Source organism: Suricata suricatta, chromosome 8 (assembly GCF_006229205.1).
Source record: "Suricata suricatta isolate VVHF042 chromosome 8, meerkat_22Aug2017_6uvM2_HiC, whole genome shotgun sequence".
Classification (NCBI taxonomy): domain Eukaryota; kingdom Metazoa; phylum Chordata; class Mammalia; order Carnivora; family Herpestidae; genus Suricata; species Suricata suricatta.
Window position 1 is genome coordinate 110,930,962 of NC_043707.1, and position 25,996 is coordinate 110,956,957.

Sequence of the window (25,996 nt, forward strand, 5' to 3'; positions counted from 1 at the left end):
ATCATAATCACCCAATACTTATCAGTGAGAAAATATAGGCTCAGAAAGGCACTCTATGATTAATTATAAGGGGAGATTTTATGGTATGTGAATTATAGCTCAATAAAGCAGTTCTTTAAAAGGAAAAAAAGGCATACTAGATTGTCCAAAAGTCATAAAAGCAGGACCTAAACACAAGTCCACCTGGACCACCAAGCCATACTCTCCAGGCCTCAGTTTCCCCATCTGTAACATGAAGCAGGGAACGTCAGTCAGCTTTATGACTCTCCATCAGAGGGGTTGGTGGGAGAGGGTCAGCCATGAACTCAGTTCCAGGTTCTCTGGGGATGTCCCCGGAGAGACAGATGCTTGGAAGCTGAAAAGGTGTGGATAGGAGTTGGGGGTCACACAGCAGAAAAGGGGTTATCTCCTAACTCTGAGCCGTGTTCACTTTTGAAATGTTCTTTGCCATCTCTGCTCAGCCAGATTGATTGTAAAGCCAGAAATGAATAACCCAGACCCCCCTTTCAAAGAATTAACAACTATTGCAAAGCGGTGATAGGATGGACAAGGGTTTAACAGAATGTCAAGGGGGTTGGGGGGAGCCCAAGACAGCTTCCACAGAGCCAACGTAGAGGGATCAGTGAAGACTTGGAGGGGGTGATGGCCAGGGCCCCCAGTGGGGGAAGCAGGATATGTGCAGGCATCTGAGACGTGGGGGCCCAGCAGTTTTGGGTGATGTGGGGCTGAATTGAAGGGGCGATGGGTAACCAGAGGGCCAGATCCAGTGGGTGCACCCTATGGCATGATGGATGTTATCCTCATGGCAAGGGGGAGCCACTGGAACGTTTCAAGGGAGGAGTGACATGGTGTGCTATGTGCCCCAGGACTATCACTCAGGGGTAGCATGGAGCATGGACTGGAGACGGGGAGACTTATTGGGAAAAGCAGGTAGAAAGTTCCCCAATAATTCAGATGAGAGATGAAGAGGACAGCATCCAAGAGAAGTGGATGGATGGAGGTTTCAGGGAGGAGGATCTGGTGATTATTTGGCAAGGGGGACAAAGGAGGGAGAATGGTTCTTCCTATTTCTGGTGCGGGCACCAGGTGGATGAAGGTGTCGTGAGTGAGCAGACACAAGAGACCCCGCTGGAGAAGGCAGCTGGGGGTGATGAGCTCCATTTGGGACGTGTGGAGACGGACAGGGCTGTGGCACACTGGGCAAATACTCACGGGCATGAAGAGAGACGAAGTCGGAAGTGCAGACATGGGGCACATCAGGGTAGAGGCCATGGGAGTGGCAGAGACAGTTCAGAGAGCAGGTGGCACCTTTGCAGAAAGACCCAATGGGACCCCAGAGGCACAGAGTGGGGAGACACACTCCACCCAGACTCGGAAGGAGCTGCCAGCAAGATGGGAGGGAAACCAGGAGAAAGAAGCAGCAGGGATGCCAACCAAGAGGGTTTTAAGGAGGGAGCAAATGCCGGTGTGAAATGCTCCAAGAGGTCAAACAAGATAAAGCCTGAAAAACGTCCACTAGATTGGTGATAAGCCGGTCCCTGGGCACCTTGGCAAGGGCAGCGGAGACCAAGGGGAGGCCTGGTGCAGGCCCATCCGGGTGGGATGAGAAAGGGAGAGGGGCGGCAGCGACAAAGAGAAAACCGAGCATACAGATGGCTAAAGAAGTCTGACTTCACAGAGTAGAGGCAGACAGTAGCTGGAGAAGGAGGCGGAGCACAGGGACTGGGCTTTGTTTTTTATTTTAAGATTCGAGAGCCGACAGCCGGAGTGGAAGGAGCCAAGAGAGAGGGAGAAATTGAAGATGGGGGAGAGAGATAGAGTGATCAATGGAATGAAGTCCCCAGGGCATCAGGGAGGCTGGGATCCAGACCAGGCAGGGCTGGTGCTGAGCAGAAAAGACCCCTGCCAGTTTGGGACTGGCAGCAAGGGGGAGGGGCTAGGTGGGAGTGGAGGTGGGAGGGGGGCGTGGCCCCGGAAGCCGGAGAGCTCCCTGGGGGCTTTGGCTTCACTTCCTTTGTGACAGAGGAGCCAGGCTCCTTCTTGGGGGAGATAGGGAGCATTTGAACAGCTGGGGTGGAGGGAACTGACCAGGCCCTGGAGAGGAGTCTCCTTGGGAACACACGACCATTAATCCCTACTGTAAGAATGGGAGAAAAGATCCAGAACGTCACAGGTGCTCCACACATGCATTTTTGGTTTGGTGTGATTTGGTTTGGGAGTTTTTGTTGTTGTTGTTGTTTTTAATTTTATTTCTATAAGTAATCTCTATACCCAATGTGGGACTTAAACTCTTGTCCCCGAGATCACAAGTCACATGCCCAACGGTTGGTTTTGTTTTTAAGGCTTGATGCTCCTGAGGGAGGAAGCAGCCATGTGGGATGAGGACAGCCCCAGCTCCCAATCAGGCTAAAGTAATGCGGAGCCAGGCAGTGCCCTTCCTTCCTCCTGGGCCTCCTTCCTTCTCGCCTGTCCTTCCTCCCAGACAGCTCTGCCAGTGTCCGCTGCCTGCTTGGCCACCAGCAGGCTCCCTCATTTCTACATCTGGCCTTGGGAGTATATGACCCCTTCCTCACCCCCTCCCAGCCTGACCAAGATGCCTGTCTTCCTCCTGGGGACAGCTAGCCAGTCTGTCCCCATTCAGTCAAGGTTCCTGGATGATAGAGGCCATAAGCCCACCACCTTCCAGCAGAAAAGGGCTTCTTAAACCCCAAACCAGAGTTGATACTGAAGAAAGAACCTCAGCCAGACCTGACAGGTTCCCCCTGACACAGAGGGTGCAGTGTGGTCTGGAGGGCCCCAGGCTCCTCTGGGGAGAGCAGCCTCTTATTTTCTCTTGCAGGGGGATCGAGGGGAGGGGCAGTGAGCCAGGCCTCAGAGCAAGGCTCTTTCCAAGAATCCTCAGGGGCTGGGACGAGAAGTTTCCCCTGATCCAGCGATTCTAAATATGGCAAAGGGAGCAAAAGCACGTGACCCAGGGCCCCACACCAGGGCTGCCGCTGTGGCCGCTGCTTCTCTGGGCCCGGAGGCCTATGCTGGGGGCTCAGGCTTAAGGATGAGGGCTCAGTGGAGCCTCAGTTTCCCTGTCTGTCATGTGAAGATGGGGGACACTCAGTGAAGGGAGACACTCACTTCGGCCTTAGCACTCTCCCGAGTGGGATAGAGAGGAGAGGGCCGAGCCCTCAGCTCAGTTCCAGATTCTTTGAGGGTGTCCCTGGAGGGACAGCAGCCGCCAGCACACAGTACAAAATATGAAAAAAATGCCCCTCTTGGAGGAGCAATTAGGAAAAGGCATTCCCCTTTAGCCTGAAAAATTATAAAAAGTTGAGCCCTCTGAATAGACCCACCGGAAACAGGCATCACTTGCTCTGGGCTCACCCAGCCCGAAGCACAGGCTGGATTTCAGTGCCACAGGCCAGGCCCCTCTGCAGTGGAAAGGTCCTCCTAACAGGCGGGGCCAGTCAGGGTATCTTTCTCAGGAACGGGACTAAGAACCACAGAGAAAGTTGGCAGGGGTGCAGAGCAAAGTGGACACGAAGCCACTGTTCCAGAACCTCAACTCCCCTTCTCTATTTGGTGAAGCCCAGGAGTGTGCCTCCTTCCATGATGCCACGAAATTCTTCCCTTTCCTGGCAGGAGGTGTCCCCCATCTCCACATGCCAGTTTTTCCTGAGCTAGTGTGAATGGTCTCGGTCCCACTAGGATGCGGAAGGCAGTGTCTTCTGGACAAGGTGCTTAATGAGTCATAGGCTCATCCTCTCCCACCTGGGCTGGCTCCAAACCCTCCCACTCGCTCTGGCTGCTTCCCTCTGCCCGAGCCAGCCAGACTACCTGGTGCACCAGGTAAGTGGGCTGAGCAACATGTCAAGGGTGGGAACAAGGAGGGAGCAGGGGCCATCCATCTGTTTAGGGCTGGCCAGACAGCACCGACTCCTCAAATAAACAGCAAGCGTGGGCTCCCCAGCAGGAGGCCAGCAAAAAAAAAAAAAAAAAAAACCCTAAAGCTAAGTAAGGGGTGGAGCACAGACAGCCTGAATTCTGAAAACTTAAACAAGATGGCCAATGGAAGCCTTCCCCAGTTCCACCTGAGAAAGCTCCATGTGGATTTGGGTGACTCAGTTTTACATTCTGGGCTTGGCATAAGATTTCACTTGAACGAAGAGCTTTGCTGCTTTTTTAAAAAGTGTGAAATCCACCGACTTACAGGCTCAGGCCCAAGCTCCTAAGCAAGGAAGGCCCTCATCACCACCCCCCCACCTCACTCTCCACCACGCAGAGCCCAAGCTGGCACTTGAGACTCCGTTGTCAGAGCTCTGCCATGCAAAAAGCAAGCAATGTTTCCCCTCCTGATTTTCCTTCGCTCGCATCTGCCCCTCCTCCAGCCCGCTGGGTCACGTGGGAGCCCACCTCTAGCTCTTTTAATCCCCCACCCCCATCTCTATGCCCACCTCGGTCATGGCCATGACTTCAACTTGAGAAAAGCTGTTTGAGGAACTGCCTCCTCCCACAGGCCGAGAGCTGGTTGAGGTCTTGTCCTTTTCCCCTTTAATGCCCTGTGCCCAACTCAGAAAGGGACTCCCTGCAAGAGGGCACAACCTAGGCGCTGGACCCCAGGCACCACCCACCCTCCAATGTGCCCACGCTGCCCTGCTGGCCACTCCTGGTGGCACATCTTGGTTGCGGCAGGTGGGGTGAGAGACCCAGGCCAGGCAGCGGCTCCCAGGCCAGCGCCAGGGAGCAGTCACTCACTGGCTGATTTGCTGATGATTCATTAAGTATTTACTGAGGGCTCTCTATGAGCCGGACAACAAAGACAGACACCGTCCCTGCCTTCATGGGGTATGCAGTCTCCTGGGGGAGATGGATAATAAGCAAGTGAAGGTTCAAAATGTGAGCTGATGATGGAAAAATGAGGTGGGGAAAGGGGAGCAGGAACAAGGGTATGGGAGTTGGGGGCTGTTTTATAGAGGCTGTTGGGGAACACAGCATTGAGAAGGTGACTTTTCAGCAGAGAGCTCAAGGAAATGAGGGAGTGAGCCATGCAGGTATCTGGGCAAATGAGGTTCCAAGGAGAAGGAAAAAGCAGGAGCAAAAACCTGAGCCAGAGGTTGCCTGGTATGTTCCAGAACATCATGAACGAAGTGCCCCCAGCGCAGAGTGAAGAAGGGGGAGAGTGGTGGGCAGTGAGGGCAGAGGAGGTGGGAGGCAGATCATCTACTGGCTCCTGCGAGGAGTTTGGCTTTTACTTCAAGTGAGATGGGGCGTTCTGAGCAGGGAGTAACACGATCTGACTCGCGTTTGCAACAGCACAGGCTGTTGAGTAGAGAACAGAGACATTAGTGCAGAGAAGGGCTGGGGTGGGGGACAGTTGTATGATTCAAACAAAAGATGATGGTGGCTTGCGTTAGGGGAATGGGGGTGGCAGGAGGTGAGCAGATGCTGACTCTTGTAGTGCTGAAAGATCCCCTAGAATGAATCAATCCTCTCATTTAAACAAGGGAAACTGAGTCCCAGAGAGGGGCCTGGTCTACCTGTGAACATACCGTAGATCAAAGGCACAGGTGGGTCTGGCACCCAGATTTCCTAATTCCTGAGGTGATATTCTTCTGAGTTCTCCTCTTCTGGTAGCAGGACCCAAGCACCTGCCCCTCCCCCACCTCAAAAATTCCCTCATCCAGGCCTCAGGCTCAGGCTTGGCCCCTACCCTTCCTGCTGTATGTGACAGGGTGGCACTGGGTTCAAGGATTGCCCAGGCCTCCAGCTACGTGAGCCTGGCAGGGGTAAGGATCACCTCTAAGGAGGCTTCTGTCCTCTGAATCAGCAGAACCTTTGCAAAGGGGGGAGGAGAGAGGAAGGGAAGAATCTAAACCAGGGGAAAGAGCTTAGTTCCCAACACTTGGTTGTCAGCACTCCCGGAGAAGAGAGGGCACCAAGAGCTGACGGGGTGGAACAGGAGATTCAGGGAGAGCTGGGCCCCCTGGGGAGTACAGGCCCCAAGGCTGAGCCCAGCCTGGGAGTGCTACTGGCCCAAGCCACTGAGCATCCCACCCAGTGGGAGGTTTAGGGGGTGTGATGGGGCGGGGTGTTTCCATGTCTGTGCTACCAGTAAGCAAAGCAGTATGCAAACTCTTGGGCCACACCTGGGGCAGTTGGTTACAGCTGTCCAGTGAGCCTTGCTCCCCATGGGAACCCCAAGTCCAGGCCCAGCCAGACTGAATCCAGCAAGACAGACTCCAGTGGGCCCTGACAGTTGGGAAAGGCTTACTGCATGACCTTGGGCCAAGAGCACAACTTCTCTGGACCTGTTCCACAGCCAAGGTGGAAGGATGGTTAGGAGGGTCTTACTTAGGCCGGAAGCCAGAAGCACATCTGCAGACATTCTTTCAGTTTCCTCTGCTTTTTTTTTTTTTAATGTTTATTCATTTTGAGCACAGAGCCTGATGCGGGGCTTGAACTCACAGACTGTGAGATCATGACCTGAGAGGAAGTCAGACACTAACTGAGCCATTCAGGCGCCCTGTTTCCTCTGCTTTTAGTGGGAGCCCAGCCCCTAGTTCCATCTGATTCAGAGTCATCTGAAAGCCAGGAGCCTACCTGGTGGCTCTGAACTATATATCAGAGTTGGGGGCTGCAGAAAGAGAGGCACAGGGGTGTGGACAGAGCTAGGAACCTGGGTCAGTGGGCTCTCTATCCTGACTCTGCCACTGCTTAGCTAAGGAGCTGGGGAAGCTGTCTCTGAGTCTGGCATTACTCCCAAGGAAGGGTCTCTGAGAGCCCTATTTCTCGCTGATCCATCTGAGACTGGTGATTTCAGCTTCTGGAATGGGAAGTGAGGCCCTAGCAGCTCCAGAAAGAAGCTGCCGGCCCTGAAGAACTTCTAGAGTCTGCGGAGAGAATCTTTTACATTTCATTTGCATGGTGCTCATTTGCATAGAAAGTCTACCTCCCAAACTCCTCCTATAATTGAATAATAATAGCAAGGAGGAGTCAGGGTAGATCAAAGCAAAACTTTCAATAGCTCATTAACCACAGAAAGGGTGCTGGAGGTCGGGGTAGGGACATATTGTATCTCTGGTACTGACTCCCCTCTTCTAGCGGAGGAAGACAGAACTCTACAAGTATTAGAGCCAAATGAGCAGGGCTTGAATTCCGCTCAGACCCTGACCTCTGCCAGGCTCAAGAATTCAGCCTTGTCTCTGTGACCTTGAGCAAGTGAACTGTCTCTCTCTGGGACTTAGTTTCTTCGTCTGTCGAATGGGGCCAGGGATCCCTGATCGGAGTCTGGAGTCTGGGGGCGGAACCAGCGCTGAGGGGTTGCAGAAAGGCTTGGGTTCACTTAGGGACACAGAGGAGGCTGACTCCGGGCGGGACTCCTCAGGAAAGGGAGGGGCTCCTGGGAAGAGAGCTCCTGGGACTCCTCCCTCCCGACGGACCTCTTCCCCCTTCTGCAGCAGAGGCCCCTTCCTCTGCGGCTGACGCGCGGCCGTTCAGTCTCTCCGTGGTCCGCAGAGCCGGCCCCGCCTCTTCGGCGCGGGGAGGGGCTTCCAACAAGGGGAGGGGCAAGGCTGGGGGCGGGACATTGTGGTGGGCGGGACTCCGAGTCATCCCCGCGAGGGGCGGAGCTTCGCCGACACTCGGCACCAGGCGCATGAGGGGCGGGGGCGGCGCTGCGGCTCCAGTTACCTCCCTGCGGCCTCCCCCGCCCCGCCGGCTTCTTTTTCCGTTTCCAAATTAACAATTGAAAACGCTGCGGCCTGAAAGGCGAGCGGCGGGCCAAGCGGAAAGTGTGAAGGTGCCGCCGCGTCCCCGAGGACGGGGACGGAGAGGGGTGCGCGAAACCGTAAGGCCCGGGGCTCGCCCACCCAATGCCCGGTGCCGGCACTGAGCGCCCCAGGGCACAGAGGTGCCAAGACCTCTAAGTCGTGTCCTGGCCTGATCCAGCCCTCGTACTGTTCTGGCCCAGCGTCGCAGGACCCCAGCGCCCAGGCTCCGGGTGGTGCCAGCCCTCGAGGGTGCTGGCAGTGGGGGAGGGGGGCACCAGGGCTGGGTTACTACTCTCGAGGCTGAGTGCCCAGGAGGGCAGGTGCCAGGCAGCACCCTCACAGCCACCGTCCTTAAGGGCTCCAAGAGTCAGCTAGGTTTGCTTGTGACCTCAAGCAAGTCTCACCTTGCTGAGACTCAGTTTCCTCATCTGAAAAATGGGAAGGGAAGATACAGAGCTGGTGGTGAGGAACAGAGGAAATGGGAAGATGTCTGAGGCAGGCCCACAGTGAACACGGTAGAGAGCAGCCATTATTATCTTGTGTTGATAATGATGATGATACTGAGTTCTTGGCATCCTGCCCACCAGTGGGGAATACTGGAATTGACTGGTCTTTCCCTCCCCTCATTTCCTCAGGGCCCCCCAAAGCCACACTTAACAGGTAAAGAAACTGAGGCCAGGAAGGTCCTTGTAAGGGGCTCCAAGAGATTTGTGAGTGAAAAGAACCAGGGCCTGAGCCCAGAACCTGACCCCTGGGCCTAGACTCATGGAGATGAACGGTCCCTGGGCATCAGACCTTCCTTGTCAGCATCCTGAAACATGGGTGCTGATATTAGGGCAGCTGGGACAAATGAGTGGTAATGGAGAAAGCCCCCTCTTCCAGACATGCAAGGGCATGGACCAAGTAAGCCAGATGGTAGACACCCAGTAGAGCTACAGTTTCTGGTCCCCCAACCCGCCCCCCCCATAACGTAAGTTCCATGAATGCAGCAACTTTATCTATCCTGTTCACTACTCTCTCTCCCACACCTAGAACAGGGCCTGGTGCCTTGTGGGTCATCAATAAATATCTGTTGAGTGAATAAGTGAAAAAATGAATGAGCAGGTCCCTTCTTAAACAGCTGTGCCCTCCCACCCGCCACTGGTGTGAAGTGGTCTTCCTTACGGAGGTGGGTTTGGGCTTAGGTGCTTTCCTCCCCAGTGTGGAGACACGGGGCCATAAAATGGGAGAGACGGAGACAGAAGGAAGAGGAGATAGAAGAGATTCCAGAGGCAGAAAGGAGGTCAACTCTTTCTTCATAGCCTCCCACTTCCCACTCCTGTCCATCCAGGGACTAGCCCCATTCTTCCTCCCTCCAGCCATCTCTTCACTGATGACTACCATGATTCCAGCTCCATCCCCACCCCCACTAGTCCACTGTCAGTCTGAGGGCTCCTCCCCCATTTACAATCATACCTTGCCTCCTTACTATCTACAGGCTAAAATCCAAGCTCCTCAGCCCAGAGCTTGAGGCTGGAACCACACAAGTATCAGACACACTCTACCCTTGTACATTGCTACATTGGTGACTTTTGTGTTCTCTCCTCTCCTGGAGATGTTCTCCCTTCCTCCCCAAGAATCCCTGATCTGCTTCAGATTCCTGGTCCTCTCTAGGTACCCTAGGACTCCCTTGGGCTGAGGCTATTCTTGCCTCTGTCCACCCCCACTCCCCGGTCCCCCACCTCCGCCTCATTAGACTCCATCCACCATGGGCAAGGCCACTCCCCCACATCCCCCAAGCTGGCTGAGTAGATGCTCAGACAGTATCTGGCAGGAAACAGGAAGACCCAAGTCACCAGGACTTTGAGCATGAGTGACTCAGGGCTTCCCACTGTCCTGTGAAACCTGAGGACTCTGGGTAAGGGCATTTGGGGATGGCTGCAGATGGGAGTAGGTGGAGGGAGCCAAAACAAGCCCATCCTGAACACAGGCAACGTTGGAGAAGTCCAAAAGGGGACCCACAGACTATTAGTCTAAATATTTAAAAGTTTAAATCAAGCTAACCAGCTGTTAGATAAACTATGTTTTACCCTTCCTGACACATATACCTTCATAACGGTCTGGAAGGCCAGGTTTGAATTTAAAATGTTGGGACTCTTTGGCGTTCCATGCTGGAACCTGGCAGGGAGGGGGTGCCACCCCATGGTGTGCCCTCTTCTCTTTCTTATCCACTCCTGCGTCTGCCCCCGCCTGCTCTTCCAGGCTCCATCTACACTGGCTGCAAACAGCTGCCGTTGGTCCTAGGAGAGCTCATACCGCTCTGGCCAGGAAAGAGCCCCGCATACACCCTGAGAGCAGACACAAGGATTTAGAGGTCGGAGGACTTCAGGGTTACCTGGAATGTGTTCTAGAATAAGCAGGGCCATGTAGAGACTCTTCTGGGTTGGTGGTATGCAGAGCCATACAGGCTAAGTGGGTAGGAATCTGGGCCCCTACCTTTGAACTTCTCAGGGCAGTGAGGCTTTGATATATTTTATGTATCACACTCCTGTGTCACATTTCATCTAAGGAACCAGAGCTACTGCTTAAAACAGTTTGCCAAGCCCTAATCTAGCCCCTTCCCTCCTACTGACCACAGATGCTGACGCTGTGGGGCATCGGTGACCACAGTCATATAGCAGTTTAGAGTAAAGCCAGAGTTCTGCCTCCTGCCCGGGCCTTGGCCTCCTTGGGCACATTTATGATCTGTGAGACCCACAATACAAGCCGTTGGGGAGGCAATGAGTGCCCAGCCCCTGGGGGGCCTGCAAGCAGCCTATTGCTATAGGTTCCTGCCTCAGTAGGAGTCTGGATCCTCAACTCAGGTTGCCTAGCTCAGGAGTAGATTGAGAGGCCAGACCAGGCCTGAGAAGGAGAGGGAGTCCTGGTATAAATAACCGTGGGGGGCCGGGATGTTTGGGCCCGTCTCCTGGGCTACGGCTGTGTTTACTGCAGGGAGTGGGGGCACAGCCCACACATTTGCCTCCCTGACTTATAGCCAAATTTCTCCAGGAAGGGGTGGCCCAGGGTTAGCCCCAAACACTCCAGCCCTGCACCCCCCATCAGGTCCTCCCCCTAACTCTGCCCAACATGGGTTCTAACCCCCCTCAATGTCGCCCCCACTGCTCAGCCCCCAATGCTGCACAACGCGGCATCTCCTCGATCCCCAAATGCCCCAGACTTTGCCCCCCGTAAGTCTCAACTCTGCTCACATGGTGGAGGGTGAGGGGCAGGAGGATGGCAGAGAAAAGCCCCAAGCAGAGGAGCTGGGTACGTGCCAGGGGTCTGAGCTGGGACCACTGGGCAGGGAGGCAGAGACAGACCTCTCCCACGGTCCTGGCCAAGACAGAGAGGGCTGCAGCCCCAGGATTAGGAAAGCACAAATCCCTCTCCCCAGCCCAGTGCCCATCCCATGCGTGTCATGTGCAGCGCATTAGATGGCCAGACCCCAGTGTGGGAGGGGCGGGAAGGAGCCCTGTCGGTGACGCCGAGGCCAGCTCCTCTCCCTAGGCAGCCAGGCCAAGAGAAAAAACCCTCAATGCAGGAGGGCAACTGGGTCCCCTTCCCCAGGGGACAGCAGCTGCACTCTGCTCCAGCATGAAGGCACAGGGGTTGATGTGAGCTGAGTTCCAGCCTTCAGGCTACCACACACACACACACTCTGCCCAACTGACTGATGGGTCTTGCTTGGGACACTAAACTCATATGCACTGAGAGCAGAGGCTCAAAACTGGGGCCGTGTCCATCAGGGGTCTTAGACAGGTGGCTGGACACCTGGGGTCTAGCCCCATATCAGCTACATCCCAGCTGAGTGACCTTGGGCAAGTCACTTCTCCCTTCTGAGCCTCAGTGTAAAATAGTGTAACAATATCTCCCCCAGGGTTGTTGGGAGAACTCAGTGGGATCCACGGAGCACACATTAATTAAGCCCCACAACAGCCAGTAAAGGCTTTAAGTGCTTTGTGGACTGTCCAGTGGAAAGGAGCTGTGCTTCCCAGGACAAGGTAGCCTTTTTGTTCTTTTTGTTTTGTTTTAAAGTTTATTTTGAGAGAGAAAGAGAGCGTGCGTGAGCAGAGAAATGGCAGAAAGGGAAGGAAAGAGATAATCCAAACAGGCTCCTTGCTGACAGCGTGGAGCCCGACGCAGGGCTCCATCCCACAAACCGCGAGCTCATGACCTGAGCTGATACCAAGAGGCAGACGCTTAACTTACTGAGCCACCCAGGCACCCCAAAGTAGCATTTTTTTAATGTTCATTTTTGAGAGACAGAGAGACAGAGTGTGAGCAGGGAAAGCACAGAGAGAGAAGAAGACACAGAATCTGACACAGGCTCCAGGCTCTGAGCCGTCAGCACAGAGCCCAACATGGGGCTCAAACTGGCCAACCATGAAATCATGACCTGAGCCGAAGTCGGCCGCTCAACCGACTGAGCCACCCAGGAGCCCCAGCCAAAGTAGCATTTTGGACCCAGAGGCTGAGGCTCAGGAATGTGAAGAGGCCTGCCCAAGACCACCCAGAAGGGACCGGGGCCCAGGTCAGCTCTGCAGAAAGGGGTTCACTGTTATTTTTCAGTACTGGGGACAACTGAGGCTTTTGAGATAAGCTGGGCTACAACCTGGGCTTTGCCCCCGACCTAAGTTCAGTCCATGCCCTGTTCTGGGCCTCAGTGGGCCTCACTGGGGATGGGGTGAAACCAGTGATTTCCACACTCAATTGAGCAGCTGGAAAGAGGGGACAAGGAGGTGGGGCAGGCGGAGCCAACCATGCTCTGCCCCTTTCTTCGGGACAGCACACCACTAGCTAGGCCAAACCCCTGGCCTAGCTTAGATCAAGAGCCCGATCTATGGCCACCGTTCTAGGGACCCCCACAGACCCTACGTCCATATCCCCAGACATCCTTGCAGACAGCCTCTGGGCCTGCACCCAACCCCTCTGCTTTCCAAAGGTCCCCTGAGCTCAGTCACATACACCTTCCCCCAAGCCAGGCTTTGCATAAGCAGCTGAACTTTCCCTACAGGCAAAGTCCTAGGGCTTCAGGCCAGGTCTGATCGGGCCTTGGCAGAGTTCATGCGCAACTCCAAAGAAGCCACTCTGGGGGGCTGGGCCATGAGGGGGAGGCAGAAGTAAAAAGAGGTCAAGTGGATGGCATCCCCATGGCTCCCTGCCAGAACGTCCCCCCTTCCCATCCTGCTTGGAGATCCACAAAGGTATTTATAAAATGCCAATTGGCCCAGACCACTCCCATCTTCACTTCCTTCCTGAACTTAGTCTCCTTCAGGACGTCACTGCTCCTCAGCCTGGCATCCTCGCTCGTGACCCAGCCTCTTCTCTACACACCTCCTGCCCCCTCCAGGTTCCTGCTCTCCTGCCCTCTTGGAGGTCTTTGCAAATGCCACATTCAGCCTCTCCTCTGGGCTTTGCCTATGCTAGTCCCTCTGCCCAGAATGCTGTTCCATGCTCCTTTTTGCCTGGTTAACTACTCCTCCTATTTGTGTTGCAGGGCTCAACTTAAACCTCTTCCTCTGGGAAGCCTTCCTAGCCATGCCCAGTTTAGGGCTGGGTTTGGCCCCTTCGTGCTGGGCTCCTACAGGACTCTGCACAGCCCAGACAGCCGTCAGCTCCTGGCGCGTCTCCTGAGGGACCAAAGGAGGGTCTGATTCACCACTCTGTCCCCAGCATCTGGGACAGCGACTGGCCCCAAGGGATTGCCAGCGAAGGCTTCCCAAATGAGAGAGCAAGTTCCCAGCACAGAACTGGGGTGGAGGACAAGACCGTGAACTTTGAGGCTCAGGTGGTTCTCATATTGGCTGCAGGACCATAAGGTCCAGTTAGGCATAATATGGTGGGTAATGGGGCGCCTGGGTGGCTCAGTCGATTAAGCATCTGACTTCAGCTCAGATCATGATCTCACAGTTCATGGATTTGAGCCCCACGTAGGGCTCTCTGCTGACAGCTCAGAGCCTGGAGCCTGCTTTGGATTCAGATTCTGTGTCTCCCTCTCTCTCTCCCCCTCCCCTGCTCATGCTCTTTCTCTCCCAAAAAATAAACATTAAAAAAAATTTTTTTTAATATGGTGGGTAAGGACACAGCCCCTAGAACTGGACTTCTGGGAGTTGAATCCTGGCCCTTCAACCTACACTCAGGCAAGTTTCTCAACCTCTCTGTGCCTCAGCATCCTTATCTGGAAAATGGGCATAACAGTAGTACCCACCTCGTTGGGTTGGTGAGAGGAAAAAGTAAGAACAGCCAGAGTGAGTTCTCGAAGCAGTGTCTGGTACAAGGTCAGCACTCATTAAGCCTTTGCTATTGTGTTTTTTTTTTAATGTCTTTATTTTATTTTGAGAGAGAGAAGCAGAGAGAAAGCGGGGGAGGGGCAGGGAGAGAGGGAGACACAGAATCTGAAGCAGGCTCCAGGCTCCGAGCTGTCAGCACAAAGCCTGATGCTGGGCTTGAACTCACGAACTGAGAGATCATGACCTCAGCCAAAGTCGGCTGCCCAACCGACTGAGCCACCCAGATGCCCCCAAGACTTTGCTATTATTATCTCTCTTATTATTCAGAGCCACAGCAGGAGAGGGAGGCGGAGGCTCAGAGAGGGTGACCGCCTTCCCATCCCAACCCGCATCCCCATGAACGCTGTGAGCAGCGGGAGGGGCGGGGCCCGGGGCCGCCCCCTCACACACACTGACTGGGGCCCTGAAGACGCTCTCACCCCAGGGTCCTTGCACGCTCAGCCTTAAACCCCCACCCTCCTGGGCGTGTAGACTTACTGGCTGTGTGACAAAGGCACGTGCTTAACCTTTACCCTTTAGTGTCCTCTTCTGTGCAGTGGGGTAAGGACAGCACCCACCCCCTAGGGCTCTTGGAAGGATTAAATGAAGTAAGTTTGGAAAACATCTTGTACAACACCTGAGATATTTTTTCTTCTCTTTTCTTTCTTAAAGTTTATTTTTATTTATTTTGAGAGAGAAAGAGAGTGTGCACACGTGTGAGCTAGCAGGAGGAGGGGCAGAGAGAGGAAGAGAGACAGTGCTGTCAGCACTGAGCCTGATGTGGGACTCGAACTCATGAGATCATAACCAGAGCGGAAATCAAGAGTCGGAAGCTCAGCCTCAGCTGTCTGAGCCACCCAGGCGCCCCACAGTGTGTTATTATCTGTGACAAACTCTGTTAGGACTCGGGGCCCAGCCCCTGGGAAGTGCAAGGAGGGCAGAGCGTGGCCGGGCCTCCAGCCTGGGGCTCCTGAGGAGGGAACTGCTGTCTGGTCGGTGTGCTCTTACAGAGCCCCCTTAAACCGCCCCTCGCCTTGCAGTGACCTTCCTCAACCAGGACAGGTGAGAGTGTGGGGGGCGGCCCAGGACCAGAGAAAAGAGAAGCCTGTGCCCTGAGGTACGAATATGAAAAAGCACCACAAACCCTCCGTCTGGTCCTGCATTTGTAGCCAATGAAACACTTTGAGGCCGGAGCCAGCCCGGTGAGATGGGCAGGTGTAAAGGGTAACTGTCATTCCACATGGAAGGAAGCTGGTGCCTCAGAGAGACTGAGTCACCTGCCTGGGGTCACACAGCCTTTTAGGAAGCAGCAGCAGGAGCTGAAGCCCAGCTACTGACTCTTGCCCCAGTACTTCTTTATTTCTCTTAATTTTTAAAAAATGTTTATTTATTTTGAGAGTGAGTGAGCATGGGGAGAGGCAGAGCGAAGGGGAGAGAGAGAATTCCAAGCAGGCTCTGTGCTGTCAGCGCAGAGTCTGACTCGTGGCTTGATCTCATAACTCTGAGATCATGACCTGAGCTGAAATCAAGAGGCGGAGGCTTAACCCACTGAGCCACCCCAGCACTCCCTTAACTGACAGATGAACCCTGACTGTGGCTGAACCTGTCCCCAGCCACCCCCCGCCCCCGCCAGTCTTGGCTAGAGTCTGAGCTGGTCCTCCTGACATTCTGGGTGCACAGGGCCTGAGGCCCAGGAGGAATGGGTAGTGGAGACTGATCCCTGTTCCATCCCCCTAATCCTTCTGTCCCCACCCAGACTCTTCCAGCCCTCGGGCTCAGGAGGGAGGAGGCAGAACTCAAGGTTTTCACACACCGGTAAAATTCCCAAAAAAACGCTTGGGGGCTGGTTGTCAACTTTGTATTTTGCCAAGTAAGGACATTTGAAAAAAATTCCCAGCCCCATCATTTCATAAAAGAAAGGACATAATCTCATACTAAAACGCCTTTAAGTGGCATACATTTAGCTTTATGAAAAAGTCACCACACTGTCCTTATTTCCTTCAATTTTGCCTTAGGCCACTGAGAACCGCATGGTCTGCTGACGTATCTGAGCGACGTTCGGAACTTGGGAGCCACGCAGACATGGGTTCCAATCCTGGCTCCCCTGTGGACAAGCTGTGTGATCTGGTGCACGTTATTTCTCCTCTCTGGGCCTCAGTTTCCCATCTGCAAAATGGGAACAATAGTGTTTGCAAAGCATTAGCTACTGGGAAGAAATCAGACTCCCAGCCTGTTCTGCCACTGCCTACAGCTCTCCTCGCATTGCCCACGGGCCAAAGTCTACCTCTTTAGCCTGATGATCCAGGCCCCACCCTCAGGGCCGTGGACACAACAGACTCCGAAGACCCCGGGGCAGAAAGGGTAGAGGAAGAGAGTTCCACCCCAGAGCCTCTGCTCTCGCTGTTGCCTCAGGGAAGGCACCCAGGATAAAAACCGTGAGAGTTCCAGCACAGTGCCCGAGCACGGAGGACCTGGGGTCCTTATTCCAACTTCTCTCTAGTTGGCAAAACCCTTCTCGTCCTTACAACCGCCTCAGTGACACCTTCATTCCCTGGCTCCGCAAACATTTACAAATTACCAACCACGTGCCAAGCCCTGTGCTCAACCGCCAGCCAGACCTCACAATCCGTACAGAAGAACTCACAGGGCAGGGAGCAGAGCTCTGGGGAAGGACTCCCTGTTGAGCCGGGGGTGGGGGGGTTGCGGGGAGGGACTCCAAGAAGAGGTGGTCCTCAAGCTGAGAAGGGAAGGATGAATTGGAGATGATCCACGGGCGAGGGGAGGGAGTTTCAGGGCGAAGGAAAAGCACAGAGTGTGTTAAAACGGCATATTCTGGGGATGCTCCAAGTTGCTTCTTCGGTGGGTAACTAAGGGTGCGTGAGGAGGGGGACTTGGGCAGGGAGGGCCCGGGAGTCACTGTCCAGGAGGCTGGGTAAGGGGAGGCTGGAGGCAGAGGCTGAGCTCGAGGTGCCCACCGGAAGACGAGGCTGGACTCTTAGGGCTGGAACTGCTCAGGGGCAGGCTGTCATGACAGCGGTGACTCCCAGGGACACAGGAATCCGTGAGCCTGCCCTCCCCACCTCCACACAATCTCTGCACAGTGAGGAGGACACAGGACAGAGGCCCGAGGAACCCCAGCATTCTACAGGCAGAAAGAGAGAGAAGAGCCAGGAAGGCAGACTGAGCAGAGTCCAGGGAAGGGTGGGCTCCAGAAAGGAAGGCCTTTCAGGCCTAGACAGTTGGGGCGACGTGGCAGCGTCCCCGGAACCCCTTTCTGAGTTTGAATCTCACCTCTACTACTTATAAGGTGCATTGCCTTTAGGCCTATATTCCCCTATCTGTAAAATAGGGCTAATTTATTTTTTACAGAAAGGAGACTGAAGGGCAGGGGGCAGAGGGCCGACAGGCTCGGCAGCCTTCATTGCATCCCCAGGCCTCCCTCCCTCTGCCGCCCCGGGCCACACTTTTGTCCCTCCTTTGTCTCTCCTGCCAGAGTGCCAGCAATCCCCAGAAGTCAGAAAATTAGATGAGTGAGTGGAATCAGGTGTGGAATGCAGAAGGAGGCATTCCTTGGTCCTGGACGACTCCAGTACACCCCCATCTACTGAGGAGGCCCGTGTGTGCCGTGTCTTTGGGCACTCGGGTCTTTTCCCCTGGCCTCAGTTTCCCCATGTGTGAAAAGAAGCCACGGCTCTGCTCAGGCCTGGGGCCCTTCTGGCTCTGACGCTCAGCCGCAGGACAAAAAGAGAAAGGGTGAGGGAAGAAAGGCCTACTTGTGCCCCAGAGGAGGCGATCCCACAGGGGTCTGGGTCCCCATTGTGCCCAGGGACTGGTCTCTCCGGATGCGGGTGGCAGCTGGGCCAAGGAGGGCGGGAGCAGAGGCGCCCGGGATTGTGCTGACAAAGCTATTCCTTCTCCCCTCCTTTGCTCCCTGCCCCCTCCCCTCCCTGGGGACAGCCGAGCCCAGCAAAAAATAAACCCAAAGACGGTGACCTGGACGGGCCTGAGGCTCCCAGGGAGGGAAGGAAGGGTGGCAGAGAGGTAGCTTGTGACCACTTCGCACCAAAGCCAAAAGATACTGGATCGGACCCCTCTCCCCAGCCCCCCAAGGTGGGCTCAAGGGAGCAGTCTCTGTTTTCCATCCTCACACTGCTAGGGAGGCATGCCGCTCACTCCAGGGGAATAATTAACAGAGCAAATCTTGTCCAGCCCAGCTAGACATGGGCCCCCAAGTTTAAAAATTTTTTTTAATGTTTTATTTATTTTTGATACAGAGAGAGACAGAGCATGAGAGGGGGAGGGGCAGAGAGAGAGGGAGACAGAATCTGAAGCAGGCTCCAGGCTCTGAGCTAGCTGTCAGCACAGAGCCCGACGCGGGGCTCGAACCCACGAACGTGAGATCTGACCTGAGCCGAAGCCGGCCGCTCAACCAACTGAGCCACCCAGGTGCCCCGGGCCCCCAAGTTTTAGAAAGAGCACCCCAGGGGATTTCACACTACCTCCTGGTTACCGAGCAGTCCTTCCTGCTGTCTGACCTCCATCCTGTATGCTTCAGTGGGAAATGAGCTCCATTTATCTCCAGCAAGTTGTCCCCCTCTCCTACCTGCCTGACCTAGTGGTCTGAGGAGTCAGAAGAAATGGTCCCCCCAGATTTCCCTGCAGGGACGGGGGAAGGCCCCTTGGCCAGAGACCCCACTCCACCCACTATTCCCCAAATCTCCAAGAAGTAAGGAAGAGGGAAGGAACTGCTGAGCTCCTGGCTGTCCTTGCTTCCCTCCTTCTGGCGCTGCCCACGGATTCCCAGCCCAATTAGTCTGCTGCCTGGGGCTGCCCCTCCTGTTCCCTCCTCACCCCCCACCAGTGCCAACCCCCAGGGCACGAAGATCCTGCCCTAGGGAGAGAGTTGCCCAGAAAGCCTGGAGTCCTAGGGGCATTTCAGGAGGCCCCAGAGGTCTGCCCAGCACCCTCTCCCCAGCCCCTTAGAGCCCCAGCTGGGGGCAGGCAGCCTCCTGGGTGCTCTTCTAAGTGCTCCCAGTCCTCTGAGGGGCCCAGGGAGAAGGTGCTAGAGACCGCCCTGTCCTGGTCCTCGCCTGGCAAAACTCAAGGTCTGTACAGTGGCTCTTCCCAGTCTTCCAGAATCACTCTGTGCCTGGCAGTCCTGAATGGTCCACTTTCCAGTTTAGCCCCATTTTACAGAGAGGGAGAGTGAGGCTCAGGGATTGGGGTGGTGTGGGGGTGGGTACCTTCCCAGCAGGTGCTGAAATGTCTGAATCTCCTTGAGGATTCCCTGTCCCCATTCCCCAGGATGGTACGCTCAGGAGAGTGGGATATTGCCCTCCTCTCCCGGGGGGGCCCCACTGTCCCCCTGAGTACCATGGCTCTATTTCCATCCCTCTGGGGCCAGGTTTGCTGCAGGGTTTGATAATGAGGCCCACATCTCGGTGGACCTGGCCATACAGTGACCCTGTCGCATGCACCCTCCTCCGCCCGCCACACAGACATGCTCACACCTACCCCCAACCTCTCTGCCAGTCCCTGGGAGAGGAAGCAGGAGAGGCCAGTGACCGGGCAGCCTCAGCAGCCTTCTCCGTGGGCTCCCCAGGCCTGGTACAGAGCGCCCTAAGGACCCAGGATGGAGTCCCCGCGCCATCATTCAGTAGTTATGTGACCTTGTACAAGTGGATGGCACCCCCTGACCAGCCTCACTTTCCTCAGATGTGAATTTGGTAATGGCTGTGGGGGTTAGATGAGGGACCACAAGGAAGGGGCTCAGGCCTCGGCCCCCAGGACCCCCGCAGAGAGCTCACACCCTGCCCCCCACTCAGCTGGCACCCGGTCGGACCCTCCTCAGGCAGAACAGTGAACACAACACAATGACCTGGCGCCCATGACAGTGGCTGCTGCCCATGCACGGCACAGCACAGGCGCTCTACCCACTTGGCCTTGACCATCCCAGAGGCTGGTATGGTCATTCCCAGCTTTCAGATGACAAAACGGAGGCTCAGAGAGGTTAAGTAACTTGCCCAAGGGCAGAAGTGCTCCAGAATCTGTTAGCCTCAGATTCCATGCCCTTAATTAACCCTCTGTTGGGCAGCCACGGGAGAGATGACACGGCAGTCACCCTCTTCTGCACCCCAGCCCCACCACTCCCACACTGGGGGCTGTAGGGCGGGGCTGCCCCCAGAATTCCCCGCTGGGCCCCCTAGCCCCCAGGAGGGTCAGCCCTGCGCAGTGGCCCACATGCGTGCAGAGCGGCGGGGAAGGGCAAGGAGCTGCTCCGAGGCGAGGAAGCTCCCTGCGTGGCCTCCTTTGGAGCAAGGAGGCAAGGCCTCGGCTGCAGACCTCACGGCCTTCCTCCTTCTTGCCCCCCAGGCGGTTTCGGCTCCCTTGACTGGCTCAGAGAACCTTAAATTAATCACCCACTCAAAGTGCTGTTGTCAGCCCAAGAATAATGACCTCTTCAAACACTGGGTTCTAACACTGGAGAATAGCGGCTTCCACACGCAGCAACAAGGACTGAAGTTAGTTAGACATTCAGCGGGGCTTCCTCAACTGCAGGAACGAATGTCCTGTGGGGTTGGGGTGGGGTATCAGTGAGGGCTCTCACCAGCTCCAGTGACCCCCCAAAGGAGGGCAGGATGATCCCCTCAGGCAAAAGGGTGCACAGGGGCAGAAGGGGGAGGGCGGGGAATAGAAGGGATAGAGGGGTGCCTGGGTGGCTCAGGTCATGATCTCGCACATGGGTTCAAGTCCCGTATCAGGCTCTGTGCTGACAGCTCAGAGCATGGTGCCTGCTTTGGATTCTGTGTCTCTCTCTCTGTCTCTCAAAATAAGTAAAAAGAAGAAGAAGGAAGAGAAGGAGAAGAAGAAGAAGAAGGGATAGAAATCCAGCAGGACGGTCTCTCCATTCGCCCCTTCCTCACAGAGACCAAAAAAAAAGAGTAAGAACTAAAACCAGCAGCACAAAACATTTGGGTCACACTCCAAGGCTTTCCCCAGCATAAGGCCAAGTTCTTGGAGCATCAGCTGGGGTGAGGGACAGTGTCATCTCAAGTCCTGACCTGGGAGCCAGAAGGCCTGGGCTCCCGGCACGGTCATGCCACCAATCTGCCCCTTTCCGTGCCTGGGTGTACCTGGCAGCACCCTACAGGCCTGGGCAAAGGGCCTCAGAGGGCCCTTTTGGGGAAGCAAAGGCCAGCAAAATTCTAGGAGGCCATCCACGCTGCTCCCACGTGGGCCTGAGGCCACCCTCCCAGACGGATGAACAGATACACACAGACCTGTCAGGGCAGACCTGCAGTAGGGACAGGTGGGGGCAAAAACCTCAGGAATGGGGTCAGCTGGGTTTTGTCCTATGGGTCCGGCTGGGGCCGCAGGCCCAGGGGTGTGTCTGTGAAGTGAGTGCAGAGTGGACGCAGCCATGCATCAGGGTTCCTTTCATTAGATGTCTGACGCAAGTGTATTTGTGACATCCTCGGCCACATGTGTCCAAGTTGTAGTGAGTGTGCATGAGTGGGACAGGTGAGCGTACCTCGGGTGCCGCGAACTGCAGAAGTGTCACTGCATTGGGTGAGGCTGGGCAGTTTCCATGCAATCCCACAAATCCTTGTCACTGCCCACCCTCTGCTGCCTGGGTGCAGGGTGCTGGGTGTTGGGGCCAGTGAAACAAATGACACAGGACTACCGTGCCTGAGGAGCCTGGGGCTGGGCTGCCGGCTGAAGCCAAGACGCAGGAGAACGACAGCTCAGAGTAGACTCCTCAGCAACCTCTCTTGAGCCTCAGTCTCCCCATCTGTCAAATGAGGAAGGTAACAGCACCCTCCTCATGGACACAGTGTATGGAGAGAGCTTAGCACAGTGCCCGGCCACATAACGGATGCGCCACGCGTGATCGGTAAATTTCAATTCAGACTCCAAGAGCCAACCCAGCGGCTGCAGAAAGGAGTGGGTGGTCCTGGATGGGAAGTCAGGAGTCTCCGGGTCTGGGTCTGCATTCGCTTCTGGCTCACTGTTTGACCCAGGGGCCTTGGCCTTCTCATAAACAAAATGGGCTGGCCAAATGTAAGGACCCACCTAGTGGGGATGCCTGAGGGCTCTGGGTCCCCTCTGCTGGGCTTATTTCCAGCCCAGGCGGTGATCTTTCTCAGATGGTCATGGTAGGAGCTTGGAGAACTCCAGGGTTAGGAGTCTGAGGGCCTCAGGAACGGCGGCCACCTCCTCCCCACCCCATTCCCACAGCTTCTGACCCCAGGGACAAGGCTGAGGAGGATGTTTACAGAGCGTAAACCTTCACAGAGAGAAAGTACTGGGCAGCTGGGGGCTGGGAGCAGCCGGAGTCTCACAGTGGCGCGGGGAAGATGGGGAGTGGTGGGGCCTTGCCCTGTATGGCCGCTTTTAGCACCCCCGACTTCAAAAGGGAGGCTGGGGTGGCTTTTGAGAGGACGCAACAAGGAGGTGAGCATTCTTCCTGAAGGCTCAAACAGCAGGATGGGGGCGCCTGGGTGGCTCAGAGGGTTAAGCATCAGGCTTCGGCTCAGGTCATAATCTCACGGTGGGTTCGAGCCCCGCGTCGGGCTCTGTGCTGACAGCTAGCTCAGAGCCTGGAGCCCGCTTCAGATTCTGTATCTCCCTCTCTTTCTGACCCTCCCCTGCTTGTGCTCTCTCTGTCTCTCAAAAATAAATAAAAAACATTAAAAAAAAAAAAGCAGGATGTGCAGTGATGTGGGGTTTCTCAAAGTTCAGAGAGTAGGGCCTCTAAAGGGCTGAAGGCTTACGTCAAAGACTCGGATGCTGAGGAGGGACTGGGGTTTGGTGATAGGACCAGGGTCCTCAGCGAGGTGAGAATACTCCGAGAGGGGCCTGCAGTCCCTCATTCTGGACCCCAATAAGGAGAAGGCAGGAGTCCGCAGTTCCTGCTTCCCAGAGGCCACAGCTGCACTGACAGGAGAGGAAGAATCGGGGGGGCCGGTCTTCTGGGTAAAATCTCACGCACCTTGGTGCCAGAAAAGGTGCGGGACCCAGGGGACCTCGCTGGCAGGTGTGAGGCTGGTGTTGCCTGGGGTGAACAGACCCAGCTCACCCCAATTCCCTCCTTCCTGAGTCCTCCTCTTCCAGGCTTTTCTCCCAGGACCCTCCTACTAGGGCCTGCATCTCTGGGAAGAGGGTGCTTGCTAATTGCGCACATGGCACATCGGAACCCCGGGGCTTGAGCTGCCTGAGCGCCACTGTGGAGCAGGGAAGGGGGTTGACCAAAACTGCAGTGAAGGGCAAGGAGTCCAACAGCAGGAAGTACTTCCTGGTAGGAACAGCCAAGACCTACAGGGAGTGACTGAGAAACCCCACATCTGGAGCACCTCGAGAATGGAGAGGCCTCCTGTGTGGCCCCCTCGGCCAGCCAGGATGATAACATCCAATCTTTTACGCTCAGGCCCTTCCAGCTCACCACGCTCTTTCCCACCTATTACTGTATCCAAGAGGGAGGTCCACAAGGTTGGGGTTTCTAACCACTTTGATGCCAGAGACATCTAAAAGCTCAGAGAGGCCCAGCGATCAACCCAAGATCACACAGCACACAAGAGGTGGGGCTCCGGACCCCTCACTCCCTTTGATCTCTAAGGTAGATGACCAATTCCCTGAGACTCCTAAATGTCTGGGTGTTTTCACGCTGCACTTCCTCCCTCAGAACTCCTGAGACACCTCATCCCTGGGCTCCCGGGGACAAGTGGTCAGAACAAGCATGCCCCTGGCCAGGGCATTCCTGGCATCCGGAAAGGGCAGGATGTAGGGCAAAGGTGCCAGCGGATTTAGCTCCTGGAGAGGAAGGAGAGGCCCTTCCAGAGGAGGCGAAGACAGTGGTGGCTGGCCAGGTGACATGAGGCTGGTCCTTCACCTCCAGTGACCCCCATGAGGGCTGAGAGGCCAGGCCTTGGGACGAAATTTCAACCCCCACCTCGGAGGCCTACTGGCTTCCCCAGGCCCAGCCATGCCTTGGAAAAGTCATCTCCCAAGAGAAACCCATGGAAGGCACAGCGCTCTCTGTGAGTGTCTCAGCCTCCTTGGGCACCCCATGCTGCATGCGGGCAGTACAGCCGCCCTTAATTAGCAGTCCCCCTGCCCCCCTCACCTGACTCCACTGTCCCTTGTCCTGCCATCACTCCAACAGTCCTCTCTACAGCCAAAAATAGTCAGCTCAGACCCTCCCAAAGGGCACTGGGCGTTGAACTACTCCTACAGCTGACCGCGACTCTAAGCCTGACCCCACGTCCTGACAAACTCAACTCTGCCCCCCCCACCTCACCCTCCACCTCCTCCGCCTAGCCTGGCAGGGTCTCTGCACAAAGTCAAGGCTACCACCCCCCAGAGCAGAGCATACTGGCTGAGAGAGTTCTTTTCCTCCACCCTCCCTGTGGCGGGGGGCTCTTTTGTTAGCATTTTCCTCCCCTGCACCTTTGAAATCCTGCAAGCCCAGATAGGATGGTGCAGAGACAGGCGGGAAGACAGACCAAAAGACAGGAAGAAAAAGACAAGAAGAGTGAGACAGGCAGACAGGCAGATGGACAGATGGGCAGACAGGCACACAGAGATGGAAACGGACAAGCAGAAGGACGGCGGGACAGTTAAGGGGAGAGATGAACAGACGGACCGACAGCACACAGGTGGAAATGCCCGCAGAGGGCCAGCCAGACGAGGCAGGAAGACTGACAGTCAGGTGGACAGGCACGGGGACCACTCAGGAGATCCCAAGACCAGAGAGCCTTCTCTGAGAGCAGCAAGAAAGGATTAATATCGGTACATTTTCCAGGGACCAGAGGTCTTTCTCGGGCACCTCCGGGCATCCCAGCACGAGCGAGGCCCGGGCCCTTCAACTGATATCCGTGGGGCCTCTCATGTTCCCGGCTGGGCCAGGCCGTGCCCCAAGACTGAGCTCTAAGCTGCCAAAATTCACTCTTTACATCCAAGAGGGGTCAGTGGTTTTGAAAGTTGTAGGAGCCTGGCGAGGGGGAGGAGGGGACCGGCAGCATCGTCAGTGTTTCCAAACCTACCCCTCTCCTCTTTCTTTTTCCCCAGGGCACCCGGAGCCAGGCCTGGTGCAGCAGAGCGAGCAAGCGAGCTGGGAGGGCTAGCAGGGCCAGTCACCAGGGCAGGCAGGGCCAGCCGCTGCTGCCACTGGGGAGTTGACGGTTGAGTGGAGGCTGGGTGAAACCAGACATACAGCACAAACCAGTGTCAGGGCTCAGGTGGCTCACAGGGACCCCCTACAATGGGGGGCCAGCCCCAGATTGGGGTGGAGGCCATTCCTGGAGAGGGTCATCTCTAAGCGGAGCCCGGGCGGGAGCCCGCTGTGCCACAAAGTTGGGGAGATGGTGACAGAAAGTGTGTGGGGACCAATGGATCCCCTTTGTGTCTGGGGCACAAGGAGACAGGCAGGGAAGAGGAAAGGGGACCCCACTGTAGTGGCTCCGGATTGCAGAGAGGATGGGGGGACAAGAAATTGGATGTGGGGAGTACCTGGGACAGAGGAGCAGGGGTTGGAGATCAGGGTGAAAAGAAAGAGTTGTGGTGGGTAGGTCAGGTCAAGAGGGGGTCAGGACCTGGGGATCAGGGTTAAGCTCCGGCCGCGGGATCACAAATCGGGATCAGGCCTGGGCGGGGGAGAGAGGAGGGTCGGTCGTGGGAACTGGGGGCCGGGGGCGGAGTCATGGCGGCCGACCATCCCTGGGAGCCCTGGGCTCCCGCCCCGGCCGCGTCGGGGTCGGAACGCAGGGGCGCGCGGCAAGGGGCGCGGGGGCGCAAACTCACATGAAGACGTGGTAGACGAAGGCCCAGCCGCGGGGTCGCTCCAGCACGTTGTAGACCCAGTTCTGCAGGCGGCGGTAGCGCTTGTGTGCGGCCGAGGAGCGCTGGCCGCAGGCGGAGCCCGAGCCCGAGCCCGGCCCAGGGAGGGGC

At 56.0% G+C, this 25,996-nt stretch overlaps 1 protein-coding gene and 1 long non-coding RNA gene across 2 annotated transcripts in view; both read right to left on the minus strand.

Annotated features, from left to right (window-relative positions):
• Positions 1–25,992, minus strand: part of KCNQ4 (potassium voltage-gated channel subfamily Q member 4) — a gene marked incomplete at its 5' end in the record, with an annotated part of 52,677 nt that extends 26,685 nt beyond the window's left edge. Inside the window, one exon of the mRNA XM_029945842.1 lies at positions 25,850–25,992. Coding sequence (XP_029801702.1) covers positions 25,850–25,992 — 143 coding nt within the window. The remainder of the gene's footprint in view (positions 1–25,849) is intronic.
• LOC115299848 lies at positions 15,895–17,923 on the minus strand. The gene is made up of 2 exons (XR_003912363.1): positions 17,824–17,923; positions 15,895–16,216 (listed from the first exon to the last, which is right to left on the minus strand). It is a non-coding gene; the product is annotated as an uncharacterized LOC115299848 (long non-coding RNA).
• Positions 25,993–25,996: the final 4 nt, after the last annotated feature.